Source organism: Acipenser ruthenus, chromosome 23, assembly GCF_902713425.1.
Source record: "Acipenser ruthenus chromosome 23, fAciRut3.2 maternal haplotype, whole genome shotgun sequence".
In the NCBI taxonomy this organism is placed as follows: domain Eukaryota; kingdom Metazoa; phylum Chordata; class Actinopteri; order Acipenseriformes; family Acipenseridae; genus Acipenser; species Acipenser ruthenus.
The window spans coordinates 28,773,509-28,799,297 of NC_081211.1; the positions used below are offsets into that span (position 1 = coordinate 28,773,509).

Sequence of the window (25,789 nt, forward strand, 5' to 3'; positions counted from 1 at the left end):
CAATTTGCAAGAAACCTGTGTGGGGTCAAATTATAAGCAGGGATCCCTTTCCAATTCTCCAGAAACTGGAACAAAATGTGGAACCGGAGCAAGATGCTGCCGACTCTGTTTGGCGCACATCTCCCTCTAGTGGCCACTTTCAGCCACTACACACATGTACTCTATGATGCTAAACTCAATCGTCATGATAGATGTGTCCTGCAGGCTGGCTCTCAGTGGCAGGTCCGGTATGAAATGTATATACATTTCTTAACACAGGGTGCAGTCCAAGTGGCTTAAACATCAGAGAGACAAAACTGGAGTTTCAGATTTCAAGTTCCAAAAAGGCTCGGACAAACCAAGACAACAAACTCACTCGGACGCCCTCAACTGTTACTTGCATTGAAACGATCTTATGGATTATTAAATGACAAACACGCGTTTATTTTGAAGTAAAGTTTATTTATTTATTTTTATTAACAATGCATCGTAATACATTTCATAGGGTCCGGAGATTGACATATATAAAATCTGGTACACATGGCAGTGGTAACTGTATTTAAAACATTTGCATTCCAGGATCCTTTGCTCTCGATTAGCTTTAGGATTCCACAAAGTATTATTACACAATTAAAAAATCAATCACTAAAAACAGCAACGTTTCAAAGAGGAATGAGGGCTTCCTGAAACAGCAGGACCTACCCCCACAAGCTCTTTCAGAGTTACCCAGCACCTGAATATTGAAAGAAAAGGATCATTCAAAAAGAGCCACTCCCGTTAGTCTGGCGGAGGGCATCAGTTTACATTTAAAAACAGTAGACACAATAATAAATAGCAATGGCACATTATTCACACACGTACACCCAGCACACAGTGCAGGTCCTCATAGAGCTGCTGCTGCTGCTGCTGGGGAGGACTGCCTGCCTTGGACCTGGACTGCCGGACCTTGAGTAGTGAAACTGTGAAATCACCAGCAAATTATTCAACACACTTAAACGCTCCTATCCCCTCACACTGATGTGGTGCTGCGATACACGACCTATCACATACAAGCAAACAGCAATATACTTTACAGCTTATTAAGCAACCCTTACTGTCTCATCATTAGAAACATTTAAATGGAATAAAAAATGATAATACAAATACAAATACTACCTAATTGCATTATGCTAACTATGATTTTATATATATATAATCAAGATAGTGTAGTGTGTATATATATATATATATATATATATGAATCGGATTTGTGCAATGACCTGTGCAAGTTCCAAACATAACTATAACACTTTATCACTCCTAAACTTTATCAAGGTGACCAGCAGTTTTATTTGTGGCAATAAGGATCTTTTTTCTAGTGAACGACTTTCTCGTAAAATAATGATTATGAGAATACCTTAAATAACTATCAGTTAGAACAGTCAAGTATTGAACCCAGACATAGTTGCCTCTAATACAGTACTGGCCTCTTCTTTTTCAGCATGTACTGAACAATAGCCTATAGGTTTTATCAGGTAGCATCAGCCAACCTCGTTTGAGATATACACGTACATATTACAGAGACTGCGCCTCTTCTAGCAGACAGTGTCACCTTCAAAGATACCAGGTCATATAAACGTAGAGGATTCTTAACAGTGGGAGCTCCCTGACTGCCCCATGTACTCCAGGGGAACTTTAACAGTTTATGGTTCTGAGAGTCTGCGAGTCCATCAGCGGCCATGTGGTGCCAGGGCCCAGGAGTGCTGGTTCTGCAGGGCCCCAGACGCGGTGCTGAGCAGTGCGCTCATCTCCGAGCTCACCTGCTTCAGGCAGTCGGCTCCCGACTCTCCCAGATGAACCTGCCTCCCCCGGAAGTGATACAAGGGATAGGCTGCGGGACTGGCCCCGCCCTGCTCCTCGGACCCAGCCGCCACGCTCCCTCGCGAGCCGGGTCTCGTAGGTAAAGCACGCTGCAGAGCGGGGGAGCCTGTGCAGGGATCTCCCGCAGAGTGACGGTCTTCTAACATGGCGGAGGTGGCCGCTGGCTCGCGGGTTTCCTGCGTGTCTGACGGGGCATCCCCCTGCGGAATTAGCGTTATGGATGTGGGCCTGCTCACGAGATTCAAGCCCGGCTCGCCTGCTCTTTCCTCCCCGTCTCGGAGGGCTGCTCTGGCCCGTCTGGGTGAGCTCAGGTCTGCAGGCTGCTCTTCAGCTTCAGCAGGGTTTGACCCCAGTCTGCCGTTCTGTATCCCAGCAGGAGCCTGCTCTTGAGGGCCCGGCTCTGTTTTGAGTTTCTTGGCTGTGCCGGCCTGGCTGGCCTGGCTGGGCTGGGGGGTGTAGAGCGGATAGGAGGAGTGCAGGAGGCTGGGTTGGTAGGGAGAGGGAGGTGGGGGTTCTGCACAGTCAGCTGGCCTCTTCACCTTGGCTCGCTTGCTCAGGTTCAGAGGGACTGCTTGTTGCTCCTCAGTGTTCGGCACGGACTCCCTGGGCCGCGGGGTCTTGCTCAGGTCTTGGGCCAGTGCCTCTGACAGCTTCTTGGTGAAGCAGCTGAGCTGTGCGTGGCCCAGAGAGCTCTTCATGAGCTGCTGAACCTGCAGGCTGCAGTCGATGTCCAGGGGGATGATCCTGAGGGGTGCCATGGGGAACCTACCCTGGCCGGCAGCGAAGGGTGCTCCATGGGGTTTCAGGGCTGGATTTGGGTCTCCCGGCTCCTTACCTGGGTCTCCGGCAGTAGGTTGAAGGAGGACGAGAGTCTTTCTGGGCTCCTGAGAGACAGACCCGGGGCCCTCTGAAGAAGGCCCCAATCCGAGTCGGCTTCTGAGAACGTCGAGAGGGGAGAGACCCTGCGGAAGGGAGAAGCCCCCCACTGCAGGGTGCAGCTTCTGCAGGGCAGCGAGAGGGGGGATACTGTCATCCTGCAGGCCCAAGGCCAGCACCCCCAGGGCAGGGCTGGAGCTCGTCTGCTGGTCCTGTATCCTCACGCCTGCACTGGAGTCCGGCTCCCGTCCCTGGCCCTGCTCCTTTCTGACACTCTGTTTGCTGCTGTCTTTCGAAGCGCACCCCGCTCTTCGTCTGGCCCGTTTCGGTCTTCCATTCACCTTCACTTCCACTCTGCTTTCCTGCTTGACCACCACGGGATCCTGAAAATAAACATGTTGAAAAGTCACATCGGACCGTTCAGAGTAAGCGAGGAAGAACCCTATCCCTCAACTCGAAAAGGGCAGATCTCCCAACCCGGCTGGTAAGATATATATGTAGCAGACCGTCACTGAACTGAACCGAGCCTCCCAGCTATAAAGCACCGATCAGTGAGCTGGTGATCCTTACAGAACAACTGGGACTGATCAGGGATAGAAGTAAGACTGCCATTACATAGCAGTTTGAGCCATTCCTGGTTTTGCTATGAGTTTAATGAGACACGCCTGAGCTTGTTACCCATACGCTGTGGCTGATCAAGCTTGTAGTAAAACCTGGAATGGGTGAAGTTGCTCTGCAATAGGAGTCTGATTTCCAGCCCTGCTGATCAGCCCGGATACATACAGAAGAATTGAGTTGCACTCCAACCTTCTTTGCTTTCTGGGGGGGCTGTGCTGCGGTTCTTTTCACCGGCTTCCCTTTCTCGTCGGCTGCTGCTCCAGCCCGGGGTTTAGGGAGGGGGGCAGGCTGCTCAGCTCCCTTCAAATAGCGATCGTACGCCAGGATCAGTCTGAAGAGCGGGAGAAACAAGAGGAGGAATGACGAGCCTGCAGCCCACGGCACCTGGGACTGTGTGATCCCATCAGAACGCAGAAGCTGAGCGGGATCTAGGGTGACACTAGTGCTAATGTTAGACCCGGGGTCATACCTCTCGTAGTGTCTGCGGGTGCAGGTGGCAGCGCTGGTGCTCCCCGGACTCCCACCCAGCTCATTGTAAACGTGTTTCCACAGCTTCTGCTCGGTCACCTACAGGAGGCAGGAAACATGCAGTGCTGAGACATGGAGACCTGAACTGCTCCCAATTCTATTCAATGACATCTGCTGGAGCCAGTGGTTAAACAATACTTATATAAACACACACACACACACACATTATAAACAAATACAAAAATACAGAGGCTTACCGTTTCATATCCACCCATTGTTTTGACAACTGAATACAAAAGGAAGAGATCAACTGAGGAAACAAAAGAAAAGAAACAAAGAATGCGAATCAGAAACAGGAATACTGCAAGCCTGATAAACAGCTATTCAAGACATTAATATTCCTCCAGTCAGAGACTGGGCTGGGTTAAACAGCCATTCCAGACATTAATATTCCTCCAGTCAGAGACTGGGCTGGGTTAAACAGCCATTCCAGACATTAATATTCCTCCAGTCAGAGACTGGGCTGGGTTAAACAGCCATTCCAGACATTAATATTCCTCCAGTCAGAGACTGGGCTGGGTTAAACAGCCATTCCAGACATTAATATTCCTCCAGTCAGAGACTGGGCTGGGTTAAACAGCCATTTCAGACATTAATATTCCTCCAGTCAGAGACTGGGCTGGGTTAAACAGCCATTCCAGACATTAACATTCCTCCAGTCAGAGACTGGGCTGGGTTAAACAGCCATTCCAGACATTAATATTCCTCCAGTCAGAGACTGGGCTGGGTTAAACAGCCATTCCAGACATTAATATTCCTCCAGTCAGAGACTGGGCTGGGTTAAACAGCCATTCCAGACATTAATATTCCTCCAGTCAGAGACTGGGCTGGGTTAAACAGCCATTCCAGACATTAATATTCCTCCAGTCAGAGACTGGGCTGGGTTAAACAGCCATTCCAGACATTAATATTCCTCCAGTCAGAGACTGGGCTGGGTTAAACAGCCATTCCAGACATTAATATTCCTCCAGTCAGAGACTGGGCTGGGTTAAACAGCCATTTCAGACATTAATATTCCTCCAGTCAGAGACTGGGCTGGGTTAAACAGCCATTCCAGATATTAATACTCCTTCAGTCAGAGACTGGGCTGGGTTAAACAGCCATTTCAGACATTAATATTCCTCCAGTCAGAGACTTGTCTGGGTTAAACAGCCATTCCAGACATTAATACTCCTCCAGTCAGAGACTGGGCTGGGTTAAACAGCCATTTCAGACATTAATATTCCTACAGTCAGAGACTGGGCTGGGTTAAACAGCCATTTTAGACATTAATATTCCTACAGTCAGAGACTGTAAATCTTAACAAAATACAACATGGCAAGAAATGTATCTGCTATATTAGTAAGCAGGGTTCTTGCTGAAATACAAAGGAAAGCAGTTCCAATGGCAAGGGAAAGGGTAATAGCGCCATCTGTTGACTGAACTGGGTATTTGCTTTCATTCAGGCGGGAAGTCTGGCCAATACAGTACTCAACACACCAAGCTTTTTACTCCTAACTGTAAATAACTAAGACTTCTCCTGTGTCTACTATGAAGTTTATTTAAGGGTTTCTAAATTCAGGACTATTGTGTGTGTGATAGCTATGTGTGATAGCTGTGTGTGTGTGTAGACACTGTGTTTAATAGCTGTGTGTGTGTGCGTGTGTGTAGACACTGTGTTTTGTTTGTAGACACTGTGTTTGCTCGTGCCACTCACTCTTCTTGAAGCCCAGGTGTGGGACCTTGCAGATGGGAGTGCTGCGGCCCCTCATGAAGCTGTGTAGCTGCTCCAGAAAGTGCTGCTCCTCGGGCTGGGGGAGCCACTGCCCCCCCAGAGCCCCCCAGTCCTGCTGCTCCTCCACACTGCCTGTCACCGTGTCCTGCAGAGCGAGCAGAGAGAGGTTAAACTCAGCAGAGAGCAGCGCTGCAGAGCGAGCAGAGAGAGGTTAAACTCAGCAGAGAGCAGCGCTGCAGAGCGAGCAGAGAGAGGTTAAACTCAGCAGAGAGCAGCGCTGCAGAGCGAACAGAGAGAGGTTAAACTCAGCAGAGACCAGCATATTAACATATTACAATACAAAATAACTGGAGTAAACGAAAGGTGATAAACAGTCTACTGTGTGTTGTTTATTTCAGATGTCATTGATGTGTTGGTTTCCTTTGCATGATCTCCTTTTGATACAGTCATTTATACAGGGATGGTAATGAGACTCCTATTGCATAGCAGTTTGATCCATTCCTTGCTTTACTATGAGTTTAACAATAAGACACACCTGAGCTTGTTACCGATCAAATCAAGTTTCAGAGGGAAAAAAAAATTGATATCCAAGCAACAGCTGTTTTTCTTACACCTACCTTCATTCTCTCTATCCAGGCCTCCGATTGGTCAGGTGGTCCAAGCTCCGCCCCTCTCCCCTCCCTTCCTTTTCTCTTCCGGGGTCTTCCCTTCATGCTCAAAGAAGTGCATCCTGGGATTGGATTGGTTCAGTTAAAAAAAAAAAATCACGCATGCACACAAAACAGGGGCCTATGTGCTCTATGAGGATGAACAGATAACTCCCGATTCCCAGTGTACGATTTACTACACGCAGACAACATACAATTACTCCCAACTAGGCTTCTAAGGGAAAACTGCATGCAGAATGTGTATTATCTGATTCTTTTATTTGTCCAGACTTCAGACCACCCAAAACATGTCTACATTCTTCTGTATATTTCACACATTTTGTCCCATTGTGTGGATCTCTGGCTCCAGAACTCCACACAATGGATCCGTCCCGAAGGACGTGTAACCAGGTCAGAGGGAGAGTAGCCAGCTTTTATGTCACTTCCTGTACCAAGAAAGCCTGAAAAAGGAAAAGTGTGAAAATGAAAACTCTGAAAGGATTGCTAACTGGACAAAACCCAATGGCTGAAATCAAGAAAACTTCTATAAACACACACACGCACGCGCACACGCACACACACAGACCTACCAAACTCAGTCCAGATGCTGGTGTTGCTCTCCAGCGTTGGGTGGTTGAACGTGTCCCGGCAGTATAGAATCCTGGTATTGTGACTGGTCACCCGTATCCCGCCCAGGGCCAACAGCTGTGGGTCCTTGAGGCTGGAGGCGTGTGCGACACCCTGCATGCGCTTGTGCATGGAGCGGAATCGACAATACTGCAGATAGCTCAGCACCTTCACACTCACACCTGTAAGGGGAGACAGGGGGAGAGAATCCACCAACAAGAGAGGACTTCAACAGCTGCTTCTATTACACTAGAATCCACCAACAAGAGAGGACTTCAACAACTGCTTCTATTACACTAGAATCCACCAACAAGAGAGGACTTCAACAGCTGCTTCTATTACACTAGAATCCACCAACAAGAGAGGACTTCAACAGCTGCTTCTATTACACTAGAATCCACCAACAAGAGAGGACTTCAACAGCTGCTTTTATTACACTAGAATCCAGCAGTCAAATGCGTGTATGTAAAGTCTTAGCAGACATGGCGAGCTGATTAAGAGCATCTAACAAGCCCTGTCGTCTATCGCTGGCAAGAATTAATCTGTACTTCTTATTTCTTGTGTTTTATGTTGTTTGTTGTGGTGGTGGGAGCCTCTTGCCAGCTCGTCATTGGAAATGAGAATGTGGGCTCAAGTGACTCATCTGGATAAATAAAGGTTTTCATTGATTGATTGATTGATTGATACTGTATATTAGTGTAGAACTTCGAGCGAGTCAAAGACTTATGGGGGCTTCTCACCATTAGAACTGTTTCTAGCCCCTCCATTGCAGCCCTACCTTGGGCACTGTCCGCAGACTGGACGCTGGCCCCCTGTGGCTGGTCGGACAGCAGTATCCCGATGCTGTCAGGGGCGCCGTCCTTCCGAGCATTCCGTTTCCAGCCGGACGGCTCCGGACACGCCCACTTCACCAGGTCCTCCACCCGGATCACGATCTTCTTAGAAACAGCAAGCACCTCATCCTGGGGAAAACATCCATCCAGACAGACGGTCAAATAAACGCACAGGACATAAAGAAATGCTCTCCAATTCAAAGACAGTGACGTGGGAATCCAATGAGAGTCTTTGCTGCTCTTTTGAGGTTCAATCCAGAACGGTGAGTCCATCAACATTTTGAAATCTAGGCTAGGTGTGGATATTTAGATTGGGAGCTCTTTTTAATTTGGTTTATATATAATGCAAAGTGCCTAGGATGCTTGTACTGTGCATAAAAGGCACTATATCCATGACACTGGTATAGTTTAGTAATCTACTGGGTGGGAGTAGGTAGAGAGATTTGGGATTGTAATTTACAATGTCCTTAGACCTTGACCTTCCCTGATCCCTCCCCCACCCTAGCCTTTAGAATGGGTGCCGTGATGACATCACAACACCACACCTCCCCCCTCCGGGTCATCAGAAAGTAACACCTGTGTATTGAGCTCACAAAGGAGAGGCATCAGCGAGACAGTCTGCTATCCCAGCGCGAGACAGCAAGTCCCATTGCCTGAGAGTCAGGGGAACAATGCACCACTGTCTCTGTTCTCAAGCTATTGTGTACAGCAGGCTGTGGAGACAAAGGAAGGGTCACCTACATACAACAAGAAGCAGTGCCAAAACTGAAGCTTCTCCGGTATCGTTCATACCAACGAGTCATTGTGTGAAAAATAACCACACACAGAAAACTGAAGTTTCTATTTTGGTCCCATTAGCCCGCCGTACATTGAGAGGCTTGCGCGGGGAGTGTCCGAAGGTCAGAAATCCCTGGCCTGTAACCCTTACACTGCTGGGATGCTCCATTTCCCATTCCTCAAGCGTGTCTTCCTCTTGTTTATGATGGGCAGCCACCACTGTGACACGTATCACTAATCTGTACACAGCGCAGTGGTGCAGGAGAGGCTGGGGGCTTTGTGACTGTGCATTGTCTTTGCTCGGGTCTGGACACACACACACACACACACACATTAAACCATGACTGCAAATTTCAAAATGTTTAAATAGTAAACCAGGATAAAAGCCCTAAACGCCGTACTATTTTACCAAGCGTTTAAACAGAAAAGGTGCTTCTTCATGCACAGAGATCTCCTCATTGGTTTTCATACTTTGCTAAACGTTTGTTTGGGGGGCCGCACCAGTTGCTGCACTGCAGATTGTTTCAGTGTGTCCAGGGACTCCCGTGAGGAGCCGAGGAAGAGTGTGCAAGAGGGGCTCATCCCAGCCTGATCCTTGAGGCAACGCACCACACATACACAGAAACAACGCCACGCTTTTTAACAACGTCACTATTAATCCCATTCAGTGCCACCGTCCACAGCTCAGGACAGGCACTTTGTAATGTTTTGGAGCGTTATTTTTACCTGGCATCTGCCTCTTATTTGAACGTTCTCTTTAACTATACTGTTATGATAACTTCAAAGAAAAATGAATTTGGTACTTAATGGGTTAAGATGTAGGCCTGCATTTTGCCACTATGAGAAACTTGCAGCCCACAGTGTAAAACCAGGACCCTGGTCTTTAAAATTATAAATACTTGAAATATAAAAACCCACTCAAACCATCCCGCCGTCCTCCCCTCACCTCTCCGTGCTCGTCTGACCGGCCCTTGGGTGTGTCCTCTGGGAGGAAGTAGAGTCTGGAGCTGGCCAGCAGGTGGTGCTGTGCCTGGTCCTCCCAGAGCAGTGTGAGCTCGGCGAGGCACACGGGCTCCTTCGGCCCGCAGCGCACGAAGTAGAACTCTCCAAGACTCCACACGGCCGGACACCTCGCAGCCACGGCGCCACGGCAACTGAACGACTTGTAGAAAGCATACGTGCCACGAGCGCAGCACGGAGCGCCCAGCCACTAAAGAAAAGAAATAATGTGAGGAATTGATACACAGCAGTGTGCAAATATATGAAAACCTCAAGATGTGTCACTGATATTCTTTATATACCTGAAACACAGGGCTGCCATCATCAGGGTCAGGGTCAACTCGTTTTTAAAATCAATTCCCAATTCGACTACAACCCTTTGAGCCAAGAAAACAACACACCCAAAGGAAATGTCCAGGCAAGCAAGACACAACGTGGTCTTAACATCAGGAGCGCTGTACCCCTCCACTGTGTGATGGCAGTCCTGGCTTACTGTCCAGTTTGTTTGGCCAGTCTAGAAGGGCATCAGTAACCCACTGCAGTATTAGAATGTTATGCGTGTCATCTCCAGACAGTATCGTGCACTTCAGAATCCAAACTGAAATTGCATCTCCTGTGTTCTGTTCACTTTATTCATCTCCTCATTGGTTAATATGGCAACTGCTTTCTGAATAGAACGCTACTTATCTATGTATCTATATATAAAACATGCTGCGTGTATTCTGGTAGAGCTGACACTACACTGATCCCCTGTTTTTGTATAACAAATGATAACACTTTAAGACTGTGTGACCTTGGCCAAACCATCTTACTCTGATTAAATATTATAGCAAAGGACAAAAGCACAACAGTGTACATGTGTGTGTAAGGTAATGTACAAATTAATTCATATATATATATTGTATTTCTGGATGTTTCGTGCAGCTACACCTCCTTTCAAACACACACACACACACACACATATATATATATATATTTATAGATAGATAGATAGATAGATAGATAATATACCGTATATAAGGTTTTTTTTACATGTGTATGTATATTGTATTTTGTGCACCTTTACCATTACTTGAAAGGTGTTCTATTTGTATTTATATATACATATATTATTATTATTATTATTATTATTATTAATTAATTTATTTCTTAGCAGACGCCCTTGTCCAGGGCGACTTACAATTGTTACAAGATATCACATTATTTTTTTACACGTTATTAATATAAATGTATACATATATAAAATGCTATATTTTAATTAAAACATTAAATGACTAATTATGCAACTATAAAAAACCATGTTACCGTGCTCTAAAATATGACCGACATATTTTAATGATATGCAAATACTTGCACTACAAAATTAGAACTATTGAAATGATATGAAAACATTTTTAGTAGGCAGAGTAATCTGCTTATATCACATATTCCTTTCTTCGTGTAATCGTGTAAGTACAGCGTTATCCGACAATAACATTTCACCCTGATCAAGTCACAAGTACAGGCTCGACCGGCCGTGCTTCTCGGAAGCACACAAATAAATTACAAATTCCACAGAGAAAAAAAGGCCAACCACTGCTTTTAACGCTCCGCCTCGTCATTTCAGAAAGGCTGCAACTTTCAAATACACGCAATATGTTTAAAAAAATATATCTTAAAATAAACTAAACAATAATAATACATTTAAAAAAAAATACAAAACAACTATAAAATAAAAAGGGTTTGATAAAAAAAAAAAAAAAATTCTACCTAAAAACGATTCTTAAAAGCCCAAATGTCGAAACACGGTTTAATATCGCAGCTCTGGTGGCTGTATTGCACATTCAGCATTAAAAAAAAAAAAACGAACAAAAAAGTAGCGATCAAGTTTCTTGTTCAAAATGATATTTGTGTTTGATATAGAAAAGTACGCCGGGTGGGGGCGGGGGGGAGACGCAGCATTCGACACGACACAAATACGTTATTAATCATTAACAGCAAAATATCGTATTGAAAATATTGATATTTAAAAAAAAAATATGAAGAGAAATCAAATTGTCATCGACATAAAGGTTACAAATATCGCCACCGGACAGTTTCACCCCCCCGAACTCGACAACAAAAAAGAAAAGTCACCCCCTTTCTTTCTCCAGCGAAGTTTACATTTCAAACGTGTTAGTAACAGCCAATCCCGAAATATGAGAAAACACGACTTGTTACTTTTTTTATTTTACTGAAATGCTAACCCAGCGCGGCGATCGAAGTGTACGTGTTACGAAATCAATTCCATTCGCTTTCGATTCATCTAAAGTGCGTGTGTAAGTTTAAATGCTGTTCTGTTTTATTTTAAAATAATCTACATTCTGTATTGGTTTTACCTGGACTGCACTCCGCTCCATTGCTGCCCAACATTCCCTCACCCCCCCCTCCCCTCTCCACGGACTCCTATCGAATTACACAGCCGGGTTCTCGCTACGAAACAAGCAAACACCGCACACAACAAAACGCTTTTTCTTTTTTGTTAAATTAGGGCAGGATATAGGTGTGGCCACAGAGGGATTGGAAAATACGAGTTACTGTAAATATTAATGTATACTCAGATTTTTTAAAAGCCTACTAAAATAACCCTACGTATATATTTGTGTGTGTGTGTGTTTTAAATATAAGGAACCAGACAGCAGAATCACTTTTTATTTAATTTTTTAAACGCAAACGTGAAGTTCATGTTGCCGTGATATTAAATCGCTGAAACAAAGCCAAGGCACGTTTAGGAGACCGAGCATGCGTAACATAAGCAATGTAATTGTCCCGAAGTTTATATACCTTTGCTTCCTCTGGCTTGCTGACGCTTTTCAAGCACGATGCTGCAAGTCATTGTGGCTGTGCGCGGTGTGTGCCTCAACATGCAGCGGCACAGTGTATCGGACTACAGTGCTCAGAACCACATAGAGCACACATACAAACTAATACCATAGAGGACACACAAACTAATACCATAGAGCACACATACAAACTAATACCATAGAGGACACACAAACTAATACCATAGAGCACACACACAAACTAATACCATAGAACACACACACAAACTAATACCATAGAGCACACACACAAACTAATACCATAGAACACACACACAAACTAATACCATAGAACACACACACAAACTAATACCATAGAACACACACACAAACTAATACCATAGAGCACACACACAAACTAATACCATAGAGCACACATACAAACTAATACCATAGAGCACACACACAAACTAATACCATAGAGCACACACACAAACTAATACCATAGAGCACACATACAAACTAATACCATAGAGCACACACACAAACTAATACCATAGAGCACACATACAAACTAATACCATAGAGCACACATACAAACTAATACCATAGAGCACACACACAAACTAATACCATAGAACACACACACAAACTAATACCATAGAGCACACATACAAACTAATACCATAGAGGACACATACAAACTAATACCATAGAGCACACACACAAACTAATACCATAGAGCACACACACAAACTAATACCATAGAGCACACATACAAACTAATACCATAGAGCACACACACACAAACTAATACCATAGAGCACACACACAAACTAATACCATAGAGCACACACACAAACTAATACCATAGAACACACACAAACTAATACCATAGAACACACATACAAACTAATACCATAGAGCACACACACAAACTAATACCATAGAGCACACACACAAACTAATACCATAGAGCACACACACAAACTAATACCATAGAGCACACATACAAACTAATACCATAGAGCACACACACAAACTAATACCATAGAGCACACACACAAACTAATACCATAGAGCACACACACAAACTAATACCATAGAGCACACATACAAACTAATACCATAGAGCACACATACAAACTAATACCATAGAGCACACATACAAACTAATACCATAGAGCACACACACAAACTAATACCATAGAGCACACACACAAACTAATACCATAGAGCACACACACAAACTAATACCATAGAACACACACACAAACTAATACCATAGAGCACACACACAAACTAATACCATAGAGCACACACACAAACTAATACCATAGAACACACACACAAACTAATACCATAGAGGAGACACACAAACTAATACCATAGAGCACACACACAAACTAATACCATAGAACACACACACAAACTAATACCATAGAGCACACACACAAACTAATACCATAGAACACACACACAAACTAATACCATAGAACACACACACAAACTAATACCATAGAACACACACACAAACTAATACCATAGAGCACACACACAAACTAATACCATAGAACACACACACAAACTAATACCATAGAACACACACACAAACTAATACCATAGAACACACACAAACTAATACCATAGAGCACACACACAAACTAATACCATAGAGCACACACACAAACTAATACCATAGAACACACACACAAACTAATACCATAGAGCACACACACAAACTAATACCATAGAACACACACACAAACTAATACCATAGAGCACACATACAAACTAATACCATAGAGCACACACACAAACTAATACCATAGAGCACACACACAAACTAATACCATAGAGCACACATACAAACTAACACCATAGAGGACACACACAAACTAATACCATAGAACACACACACAAACTAATACCATAGAGCACACAAACAAACTAATACCATAGAGAACACACACAAACTAATACCATAGAGCACACACACACAAACTAATACCATAGAGCACACATACAAACTAATACCATAGAGGACACACACAAACTAATACCATAGAGGACACACACAAACTAATACCATAGAGCACACACACAAACTAATACCATAGAGCACACACACAAACTAATACCATAGAGCACACACACAAACTAATACCATAGAGCACACACACAAACTAATACCATAGAGCACACATACAAACTAATACCATAGAGCACACACACAAACTAATACCATAGAGCACACACACACAAACTAATACCATAGAGCACACACACAAACTAATACCATAGAGCACACACACAAACTAATACCATAGAGCACACACAAAACTAATACCATAGAGCACACACACAAACTAATACCATAGAGCACACACACAAACTAATACCATAGAGCACACATACAAACTAATACCATAGAGCACACACACAAACTAATACCATAGAGCACACACACAAACTAATACCATAGAGGACACATACAAACTAATACCATAGAGCACACACACAAACTAATACCATAGAGGACACATACAAACTAATACCATAGAGCACACACACAAACTAATACCATAGAGCACACACACAAACTAATACCATAGAGCACACACAAACTAATACCATAGAACACACACACAAACTAATACCATAGAGCACACACACAAACTAATACCATAGAGGAGACACACAAACTAATACCATAGAGTGCCTGGAATACTTGCAGCAACAGGAGGTTATGAAATACATTTGTATTTCCGTGCCACACAGTAATCATCTCCAGTGTGAACTTCACAACGAACGGGGGCATAGCCACAACAACACACAAGCTAATGACATGCAGCGGAAATGACTTTATGCAGTACCACAGTCCTGCACTAGAGGGAGACGCTATTGTATCCTGGGACACTATCACCCTTCATGTAAATGTGCTTTATTTTGCTCTTATCAGCCCCTATTTTACTGCATTTAATCCTGTACTTCAGAATACTGTAATCTGCCAAGTTTTTAACATGTAGTACTTTGTATTTAAACACATCCTGATGTAACTATCACTATTTAATCATATCCTGATGTAACTATCACTATTACCTGCTGTATTATTGAATTGTGGTTTGTCAAACTTGTACTTTACTTGAACAAAAGTTATTGTATTTCTTGCTCTTCTTGTATTACTTGTATTGTAACGCTTGAAATGTTTTTGCCTACGATTGTAAGTCGCCCTGGATAAGGGCGTCTGCTAAGAAATAAATAATAATAATAATAATTAGCCAGGGATATTTGCAGAGCATAATCATTCGAAATGAGGAGATTGAAATACATGTCAGACTTTAACGCTTTCATGCATTAAATATTGAAAAAAAAGGCATCCTCATATGAGGCTATCATGCATTTGCATCTTCCATATGTCCCCATATAAAGACTATTATTATTTGTTTATTTAGCAGACACCTTTATCCAAGGCGACTTACAGAGACTAGGGTGTGTGAACTATGCATCAGCTGCAGAGTCACTTACAATTACATCTCACCCGAAAGACAGAGCACAAGGAGGTTAAGTGACTTACTCAGGGTCACACAATAAGTCAGTGGCTGAGGTGGGATTTGAACTGGGGATCTCCAGGTTACAAGCCCTTTTCTTTAACCACTGGACCACACATGAAAGCGTTAAAGTCTGACATGTATTTCAATCTCCTCATTTCGAATGATTATGCTCTGCAAATATCCCTGGCTAATAGCGTCTCCCTCTAGTGCAGGACTGTGGTACTGCATAAAGTCATTTCCGCTGCATGTCATTAGCTTGAAGACTTTTTTTTTTAGAAATACCCAAATGAGGTCGCCATGCTTGAAAGGGTTAAATAAAAAGTGCAATTGATGTACTACAAAAAAAACAACAACATTGAAATGAATAAAGCCATCAACACAATAATACTGGTTGTAAAAATGGGAGTTTTTTTAATTGTGTTTTTTTTGACCTCCAGAGGTGAAAATCATTAGCAGCATTAATTAGCGCAGCCCTCTCAATAATACCCCTTAGGGTTCCCCTGTTGCTCGCACGCTTCATACTTCATATAATAAAGGATCATGTTGTGCTCATTTCACTTTCTGTTTGTGAGTGTTGTAGTGAGCAGGTTTGTACTGCGTGCAGCGTGTCTCCCTCTCCACACGCCCTGCCACTTCCTGCTGTTCACTCCTCCTGAGTGGCATTGTCAACGAGGTGCGGTCCATTGGCCAGCCTCTCGGTCACTGCCGTCACCATGGCAGCGCCCTTCCCACTGCCGTCCTCCGAGAGCAGGAAGGAGATGTCGCACTCCGGGGCCAGCGAGAGCAGAGCTGCCTGCAGGCGCTGGCTGAACCTGGGGAGCACACGGCCGCAGCTCAGGCTGTTGTAAAGAACCCTCTTGTTTTGTTATTATATCTGGAGGCCAATGCAGTACAATTACAGATATTTTTATGGATCATGTTAAAGGCAAACTATTTGAACTCCTTTATAAGGCTATCCTTGGCAAAATCCCCAATGATCTTCAGAAATTGTTAATGACCTCTACTTATAATCTTAGTAATAGTTAAAGTATTTTACCTTCAGTGTGTTACACTTCCAGTTGCAAGCCAAAGTATGTTGACGTGCTTGTGAAGAAGTTCCTGTTAATTAATCCTGTTAATACTGGGCTGTACAACGTGATGATATAAACTGACACACCCATGATGTCTTGCTACTGTGTGTGTGTATCTATCTATATATCTATCTATCTATCTATCTATACACACTTACACACACACACACTATAGAGGGAACGAGGGGACCAAAAAGGCTGGCCAAACGTAATAGTTAAGTCAAGAAGAATGACCCAGCACATTATTTAAATGTTTATTTATTTATTTTTAATATTCTTGTTTAAGAAAGGATGACTGAAATAAATAAGTGCAGTTGATGTAATAAATTGTTAATTAAATTACAGACACCAGCTGTAAAAAAGTGAATTCTTTTTTTTATTGCATCATTATTATTTTATTAAATTGTCCCCTTATATTTTCCCTTTTGAAGCAAAGGTTTGAGTGCAAGTAGTACTGTGCAACTTGATGTGTAATCTGAATAGGAGTTTCACTTGTGTTCGTATCTTCATCACCTGTAGCCTAATCACTTACATGTTCTCTTCCATGGAGGAGGAATGAATGATTCCTGGCTGTCAAGATCTTTCCTATTTTGGTAATGAAGTCTGTAATCAGTTTAAAAAAAAAAATCATATTAACCAAACAATAGTTGTTTTATTTCATTGTTTAAATTAATATTAATACATATTTTTCCTTAAAAAATATTCCTTTAAAAAAAAAAACAACCCTGTAATACAATGAAATGCAAACCCAATCATAGGCAGCAATTATCATCTGCTTTCAGGGCTACAGGTTGTTTAATCAGTACATGTTTTAATGAATAAATAACCTGTCACGTTAACAAAAATAGGAAAAAAAAAACACAACTGTTCATCTGTATCTTCCTCTCTTTCTCTTCCTCTTCTGCCCTTCAGTCGGCCCTGTTAGTTGCTTTTTGAAGTCAACGAGGCAGTCCGTGGCTTGGGAGATGGGCACATAGGATCTGATGGGAGAATCGCTCAGCTGGAAGGGGCAAGCAGGCTCGTCCCCACCGCTGCCAGGCTCCTGCTCCTCAACATCCAGGCAGGAGACAAGCCCGCTGAAGAGGAAAGGAGCGACAGATTACTGCAGCGCAGGGGTGTGCAATCACAGTCCAGGGGGCCATCTGATTTTGACTAGCCCTTTTCCTATTCATGATAATTAATAATTACTGAATTAATGAATTCATTTTTTTTTGCTTTCTAAAAAAATGAATTACATATTTTGTTTACCCGTCTTCTCTGTGGTTGAAAAAGGAATCTGAAGTGCCAACCTCTGCATTTCCTAAAAGTAAAAAAAATGCATTAGAGCACATCTCCCTGTGTCCCCCCCCCCACCCCCCCAATGTGCCAACCAAGACTCGTTCTTTTTTAAAATAATCATACAATAATATATCTGAAGCAGGCAGAAGCATTTTAACAAGGAATAAAAAAGAATCTTACCTGAATCTTTACGTTCTGAATGCTCTAAGGCAGCCAGGAGCTTCTGTGAATGGCAATACAGAACAAATTAATTATTCAAAGTGTCTACTGTCCATTCTAGGGTTTCTTTCTCTAACCTGGTATGTCAGGCATCATTGCTGTCCACTCCACTCTCACTCTCTGGCTTAAAGTTACACTTCACTTCCACTGATACTTCCCGTTCATACGACTCGAAATATGTGGGGTTTTCTTTTTTTGTTATTTTTATTGGTCTGATAAAAAGCTTGAAATCTCTTCTAACCTTACTAGAAATCTCTCTTCTCAAACATATAGTATACACATCATTGAGACTGCTCAACATTTTAGAAAGAGCATGAGGTGAATGTTACAGCAGGATTTGAGTACTTCTCCATGCAATGACCCCATGAGCTTGTGTCCGTCTGCAGTAAGCGGTGGTTAAACCTGACCTTCCTTTTCCGGTTTCTGCCCCTGCGGATGCAGTTATCGACGTGGCTCTGGTACTCCTTTTCTGAAATCCAGTCTTGGCAGATGTAGCACTTCTCCTTCTGAGCTGATCTAAACAGAATTGAACAGTGCATGTGTTACCAGAAACGAAACACCGTGTCATTCGACGTAGTGGGCCGTTGCAAAGCTGCCGTATCCACTTACCTGTCAGAGCAGGATGGACTGGGTTCAGCAGCATCCGAGGAGTCTGCTTTCCTGATGCTTCGTCTCAGGCTCATCACTGAAAACACAAACACATCCCACAGTTACAATGCCGTGAATTATCCACCATTTGTTTGTGAGCGTACATTATCATTATTTGGAGTAAATTCAGAATCCAGTAGATTTTTTAATGTCAATTTGAATATTCTAGGCATGGCTGGCAAGAAGAAAACCTATTCAATAAATATAATAGCCTCCATTTGCTTATCTTATCTAACCTGGTGAAAATGACTTCATGAAAGTGACCCTCTGCAATGATATAGGTCTCAAGTGTAAGCTCGTCTCAGCAGTGGCATTATTCAGCACATTTCCATGCAAGGTTTTATAAAATATCGGCAAGCAGTTCCTAAAGTACAGCCTTCATCAATCCAAAGATCACTATGATCTAGTTTCATATACCCTCAAGAATGAAGGAATGTTATCTATGCCTCCCTCATGTGAGATATTGTTCCCCCGCAGGCTGGCTGTCTTACCCTGTGAGGCTGTCTCCTCCTCCTCCTCCACCACCAGCTCTTCTGATTCCCTGGTTCCATCACAGTAGGCTGCATGCATCTCAATGCGGTTCTGTGGGAAGCTCTGCATGCAGATTGGACACTCCACACGCTGTGCTCTCTGTGACACGGGGGCTGAGCCCGGCTTCTCCACAACATCCTCCAGGGACTGGGGACAGAGAGGGAGACACTTGCACACTGTCCACTACAGTTCTACTGTACTAGCTGTGGGACATTGATGGACACTCTTGTTCTGCTCACTTGCCTGTATACCTGCACAGTAGTAAACTTTTTTTTATTAATAGGTGCTGGTATTTTAAGTTTTTATTAAATCCCTCATTGTATTTCACTCTAATCAGTTTAAAAGAGTATAGTTGACATGACAAGCTACTCTAGTTTTGCTTTGCTTTGTCCACTCAAGGCAAATAATGATTTCTGTTACGAGTATGATGAAATTGTATATGTGACCCTAAGCAAGTTCTGCTTATTTCCTGTTCTGGTAGCGTGAACTCTACTTCCATAAATATCACTGCACAGATCTAAAGATATGTTCATGTTAACAGTGCAGCTGGAGTTCACCAGGTCTACAAGAAGCTAGATGTTGGGGCGGAGTAGCTCTGTGGTTGAAACTAGTAGGCTGCAGAAAGGGTAATGAAGTAGTAAACCGCTTTACTTAGCCCAGATATTTAGACTTACCTGTGTCCGTGCAGGACTATCTTTAAGCAGAGGCTGGCTGGACTCTTCACTGAGCTGGGTTTCTGCAAAGCACAAAAAAAACAAAACAAAACTGTATCATAATTCATCACGTACTAAATCCAGAGTGCATACTACACCAGTTCTGGCCTCCCTGCCATCGTTCATTCCTGCAGAGTACAGGGTTTGAGGTCAGACAATATTTGATAATATCTAGTGCATCCCAGATTATGGAATTCGCCATCAGAATTTAAATGTCAATCTGATAATCCTGGGTTTTTGAACTAGAGATTAAAAACGTAAATCAAGCAGGGCTCCCAAGTGGCGCATCTTGTAAAAGCACTCCGCTTTTCGGCCAGGGTGTCCTCGGCTCACAGTGCACCAGCGACGCCTGTATGCTGGCCGGGCACCTGCGGGCTTGCCTGTAAACTGCCCAGAGCTGCGTTGTCCTCATACGCTGTAGCTCTGAGGTGGCTGCATGGTGGGTCTGCAGTGTGAAAAAAAGCTGTCGGCTCAAGGCACACGCTTCGGAGGACAGCGTGTGTCCGTCTTCGCCCTTCCGAGTCAGTGCAGGGGTGGTAGCGGTGAGCTGAGCCTAAAAATAATTGGCTATTCTAATTAGAAATTATAAAAACAAAACTGGCGACTATGAAATAAAAAAAAAAAACATAAATCAAATTTCGACCTGGCCGAGGTTGTCACAGTTGAACTGAAGAGGTTACATAAAAGGCGCTACTGTTATATAGTTCAATAGTCTGCCTACCTGGACACACGTCCAAGTCCATCTCCTCCTCCTCCTCCTCCTCCTCTGCTCTCTGTTCCTGCTGCTCCTCTGGCTCTCTGGGGCTCCTCTCCTCCCTCAGGCCGTGTCTCCTTCTGCAGGGCAAACAGGAGCAGGTGAGGCACGAGACAAAGCAACAGCTTAGACAGCGCTCCCTCAATATTTCATGATTCTATTATTCCAATTAATCCATGGTCAGTCAATGTTGACAGTAAATTGTAAAAGTACTATATTTTACAGTTAACACTGTACTCATAACGGTGCTCAAAACTCTACATTAAAAGGAGTTCTAACCAATGCTTCAAAATCCATTTCTAACCTCTTATTGACATTACCGCTGCATATTATACAGCTCTGCATATTCCAAACCAACAGAACCATTAAGTGTTCAGTGGACCAGTATTAATATTAGTAGTGCTAATAAGAGGCGTGAAAACAGAGTCTGATAGCCCTTTGCCCTATTGGACAACCAGCAAGCTATCTTACTGGGGCAAGAGATCCAGGAAATACAGGTGTTAACATTGTGAAAAAGTAGATTGTCGCTGAACAAAAAAAATAAAAAAAAGATTCCCTTTGTTAATAAATTAGGACATGGGTAAACTTGTAAAGAGCGCCTTCACAATTCAGGATTTCCAGCACACAGTAATTATATGTGAGGCGATTAGAAACATTTGAATTACCGTCTCCTTGCTATCAATTGATTTGTTTCTCTTTACCATCCCACTGGCTCCCCTTACCTCAGGTTCAGCCAGGTCTTCGTGGTGCCTTCTGCTCTGATCACTGCTGAAGATGCCTGCTCAGAGAAGAGACAAAATCTTTAACACCTTCTGATACCTCAAACATGTGCCTCAGCAACAGGAACACTGTCTGTCTAACTCATGCTGTGTTGCACAGATCACTTTAAAACATTTAACTAAAATCTAGAAATGAACTAGACAGGACTCCCCATACTAACTGCCTGCTGCTGCGAGTTGGACGTCTCCTCTTCCTGTTGCTCCTCCTCCTCCTCTCTTCTCTCTCTGCCCTCCTTGTCCTGCTGAGAGCTCTCCTCCTCTTCCCCCTCCTGCTCGCTGTCCCGAGGGCTCTGAGAGTCCTGAAAGCTCCGGCTCTTACCTGCCCCCTTGCTCAGTCGGGACAGCCTGGACCTGCGGGAGGGGTGTGTTTCAGGGGGGCCTGTGAGCACGGGCTCCCCCCACTCTGCCTTGCGCAGCAGCCCCCTCTGTGCCTGCTTCAGGCTCTTCTCATACACCTCCAGCTGGCACAGGATCACCTTGGTGTAATCATCTGGGTTCAAACCCTGGGGGCAGAAGGGAACACCCCAGTAATAGTGCACCGCGCCCTCTCCCCGGGGCATGCTGCCTGCCCCCTCTGTAGCCACCTGTGTCGAGGGGCAGCTGAGAGGGGTGTTCGAGTCCTCTCGGGGGGCTGCTGCGCAATGCCAAGAGGTCTCTGGTTCCTGGGGAGGTGTGCTGCCCTGCTTCCCTCTTCCATCACCGCTGGAGAGGTCCGCTGAGGAGCTCTCGCCTCCGTTGGCTCGATTTCGGTGTGCCGTGTCTCTCCTTGAGAATGTCCTCCTCAAGCGGTTCCCCTCGTTCTTTCTTTTAGGGAATGTGGGACTCTTAGGATAAGGGGAATCCTGATTCACGGAAGGCAGAGGACTCCTCAAAGGCGAGAATGTCAAAGGACTTTGGGAACAGGTGAGGGAACTCATCTCCTGGCAGCTGCCAGCCATGTCTTGACTCCCCAACAAGAGTATGGGACTCTGCTTGCCACTTTGCAGGCACTGGGGACCGCTGCTACTCCTCAGGAGGGACTCAGAATCCTGGAAGTCGTCCAATGTGATTACATTTAGAGAAGCATCCTCTTCCATCCTTAGGGGGGATCTGTTCTGTTCAGTTTTACGGCATGTTCTTTTTTCCTAAAATGTTTAAATGAAAGTTACTGTAGCCCTTTAAGAAGATAGATAGATCGACAGATAGATCAATAGATAGACAGATAGATAGATCGATAGATAGACAGACAGATATAGGGGTGTGGGTGGGTGACTTTACATTGCTGTTACAGTTCAGGTGGGCCCATGGCTTTCAAACCCAACGCCTCACCAGCATGAGCACTGAGTTGCTAATTATCAATCATGAACTACTTCTCATCTTATTTGGAATCTCCTGCACAGAAACTAATTAATGTTATAAGGTCCCTGTATATATTAACTCATTTTCAAAAGCTGGTATCAGCAAACAAACCTGAATCTTGGATTGGGTTTGGAGTCGTAATGACTGTGTTAGTTGCATACCGACTACACTGAAAAGCTGCACTGCACTGACCTGCACTGGGGGCAAATGGGGGTCATCTGCAGGATGCTGACAGGTCTCTGGTTCCTGGGGAGTTGTGCTGCACTGCTGCCCTCTTCTCTTGCCGCTGCACAGGTTTGCGGACGAGCCCTCCCCTCCGTCGGCTCGATAGCTGTCTACCGGATCTGTCCTTCGGAAGCTCAACTTGCGTTTCAATCGGTTCCCCTCGCTCGTTCTTTTAGCAGACAGAGGTGTTACTGTCAAAGGACATTCTTGTGAACAGGCGACGAAACCCAACTCCTGGCAGCTGCCAACCACATCTTGGCTCAGCTTCTCCAAGACGAGAACGGGGCTTCGCTCTTTAGGATTAGCATTCCCAAGGACAGATTCCCACTGGGAGTCTCCTGGAAAACTGGCATCTGGTTGAGTGGAGTGCATTTTTTCTTTTCCTTTATTCCCTGGGTTTTGTTGAACACCGTCTGCTCTGCTCTGGTCAGCTTTATGGGAAACGCCGTTTTCCTGCAATAGTTTAAAAAAATGATGTTGTTACAAAGTTTCCCCAACACCAATGTGCACAAGACCAGCACTCTCCAATACACAGCACAGTTCCAACATGAAGGAATGGGGCTGCATGGGTTAAACTGCACTGTCGTTCCGTGTACTGAGTCAGCTCTGTGGATAAAGACTCCAGTTTAAGTCAATAAGGTTGGAGGTAATTACACAAAGACTCTCTTCAATAGCCTTCTTCAGGGCCTCCTCCTCCTCGTGTCTTTGATTGGCCTCCTGTTCACTCATTCTCACTGCCAGGTCCAGCATCTGTTTCTCTGTCATCTCTGAAATAATAAATAAAGGAAACAAACTTACATTTCAATAGGACTCCTGTAACACAGAGTTTCAAAGTGCATCTCCCTGTGAAAACCCTTGTTTTTATATACAAGGTTGCTGCTGTATTGTTGTTACATGAGCAGCAAGGTGAACATCTTTCTTTATTTACAAGCAAGCTTTTCACTGTACGTTACTGCATTTAATAACAGGGACATAGTTCAGTTCTCGGACGAGTAATTTACATTGGCAACTGAGAAAGGTTTAATCTAAACATGACATTTGAATAGGATTCCTTTAACACAGCGTTTCAAAATGCTACTCACTTTTCAAACCCTGACAGACAGACACACACCTGGGGTGGCGAGACACAGGCTTGAAACCCAAAGCAGGGACAACAGTAAAACTCACTGTGTAATACAGCGGTTTGAAACATTCTGGGTTTCACTTCATTTTAAGTGGCCTCTACAAAAGCTACAAAAGATGCACCGTGTGTCCAAAACTGCTAGAAACTGGTAGATTTAAAATGATACCCTGCTTGACCTTTAATAAATAAACCACAGAGGTCTCAAGCGCAGATGTGTCTGATCTAGGTAATCAGTACAACTTGGAGTGACTCCAGCTGCTACACAAGTTACCGTTACAAAAAGTGAAAAGCAATTTAATTTTGAAATACAACGCTACCTGGGCTGTGTCGTTTTGTTTTCTCTCTGTCCCGCGAACGTCCGTCCTGCCTCTGCATCAATCCATTATCTCCTTCCTACAGTCAGTAAGGCAAACAATATGAAATTAATTCTACCCCATACCATTGTCCCAATGCAGGTAAAATTACGATACGTCTTATTAAACTCCTCGTAAAGCCAGGAATGGACAAAACTCCGGTCTTATTTCCATCCCTTAAATCATGCTGGCTTTAAAATGTTCGATCCACCTCGCGTTTGCAGAAACTTTCAAAAGCTGGCGCTCACTATAGATGCGGTTCAGGAGTCGCCAGCTTTTGGGTGTTATTATCACACAACAGACACATGCCATACCTCACTCTCGCTGTCAGAAATGACTATAGACTGGCTGGTGTTTTTATTGGTATTGGTGCGTTGCCTCGTCCTCCTAGAAACCGCCATCTCTTCCCCCGAGGGATTTCGTCTCTTGCGTGGCATGTTTTTATATTATTAAACGTACTTCTGTTGGGCATTAACGACAAAGAAAGCAACGAGGATATATTAGAGGGAAAAACAAACAGACATGCGCTATTTGTTTGACAGCATCGATAGCGTTGCTGCTTACAGGAGCGAGTTGCTAAGTATCAGCAAACAGTGCGATTCCGCAAATATTTAAAACTGGTGTCAATGGTTTGTGTTTACTTAATAAAAAACAACATCCACGCTAAACATCCTCCTACTTCTTCCCGGAAAATACGACCCCCTGTACTTGGCTTCTGGCACACAGACAACAACAACCACGGTCACGTGACTTGGGGCACGGAATGCTGGGAACCTGGCTGACTAACTGCCATCGACATCTCACAAAACACTAGATCAATATCACAGAATAAATATCGGATTTGTAGGTCTTTCATTTTTAAATGTATCCTTATAGTAAAACCAGAGCTTTTCATTGTATAAACAACAACATTTATACACAAGTTATTGTTATCGTATTAACGTGTGCAATGTGATACTGACAGTG

The 25,789-nt window shown here is 43.8% G+C and overlaps 2 protein-coding genes across 5 annotated transcripts; both read right to left on the bottom strand.

Annotated features, from left to right (window-relative positions):
• Positions 1–420: 420 nt before the first annotated feature.
• On the bottom strand, positions 421–11,920 carry LOC117412754 (AT-rich interactive domain-containing protein 5B-like). The gene is made up of 10 exons (XM_058997166.1): positions 11,816–11,920; positions 9,406–9,669; positions 7,628–7,811; positions 6,813–7,031; positions 6,193–6,305; positions 5,558–5,720; positions 4,059–4,111; positions 3,803–3,900; positions 3,523–3,664; positions 421–3,098 (listed from the first exon to the last, which is right to left on the bottom strand). Exons 1-10 carry the CDS (start codon positions 11,834–11,836, stop codon positions 1,689–1,691), a joined length of 2,667 nt encoding a protein of 888 aa, XP_058853149.1. The 5' UTR covers positions 11,837–11,920; the 3' UTR covers positions 421–1,688.
• Positions 11,921–16,245: 4,325 nt separating this feature from the next.
• On the bottom strand, positions 16,246–25,611 carry LOC117412990 (BRCA1-A complex subunit RAP80-like). 4 transcript variants are annotated; one of them, XR_009308253.1, is made up of 16 exons: positions 25,138–25,611; positions 24,788–24,863; positions 24,002–24,114; positions 23,315–23,800; positions 21,946–22,908; positions 21,728–21,783; positions 20,973–21,085; positions 20,213–20,274; positions 19,499–19,685; positions 18,969–19,044; positions 18,767–18,875; positions 18,321–18,363; positions 18,111–18,162; positions 17,728–17,938; positions 17,395–17,465; positions 16,246–16,604 (listed from the first exon to the last, which is right to left on the bottom strand). XR_009308253.1 is itself a non-coding variant. In XM_058997175.1 (15 exons), the coding sequence occupies exons 1-14, from the start codon at positions 25,258–25,260 to the stop codon at positions 17,731–17,733; spliced, it is 2,667 nt and encodes an 888-aa protein (XP_058853158.1). In that variant the 5' UTR covers positions 25,261–25,611; the 3' UTR covers positions 17,059–17,465; positions 17,728–17,730. The 4 variants fall into 4 exon arrangements, 2 of the variants coding, with proteins under 2 accessions (XP_058853158.1, XP_058853157.1); XR_009308252.1 differs by lacking the exon at positions 16,246–16,604 and adding an exon at positions 16,652–16,666; XM_058997175.1 differs by lacking the exon at positions 16,246–16,604 and having other exon boundaries at positions 17,059–17,465.
• Between the last annotated feature and the right edge of the window lie 178 nt (positions 25,612–25,789).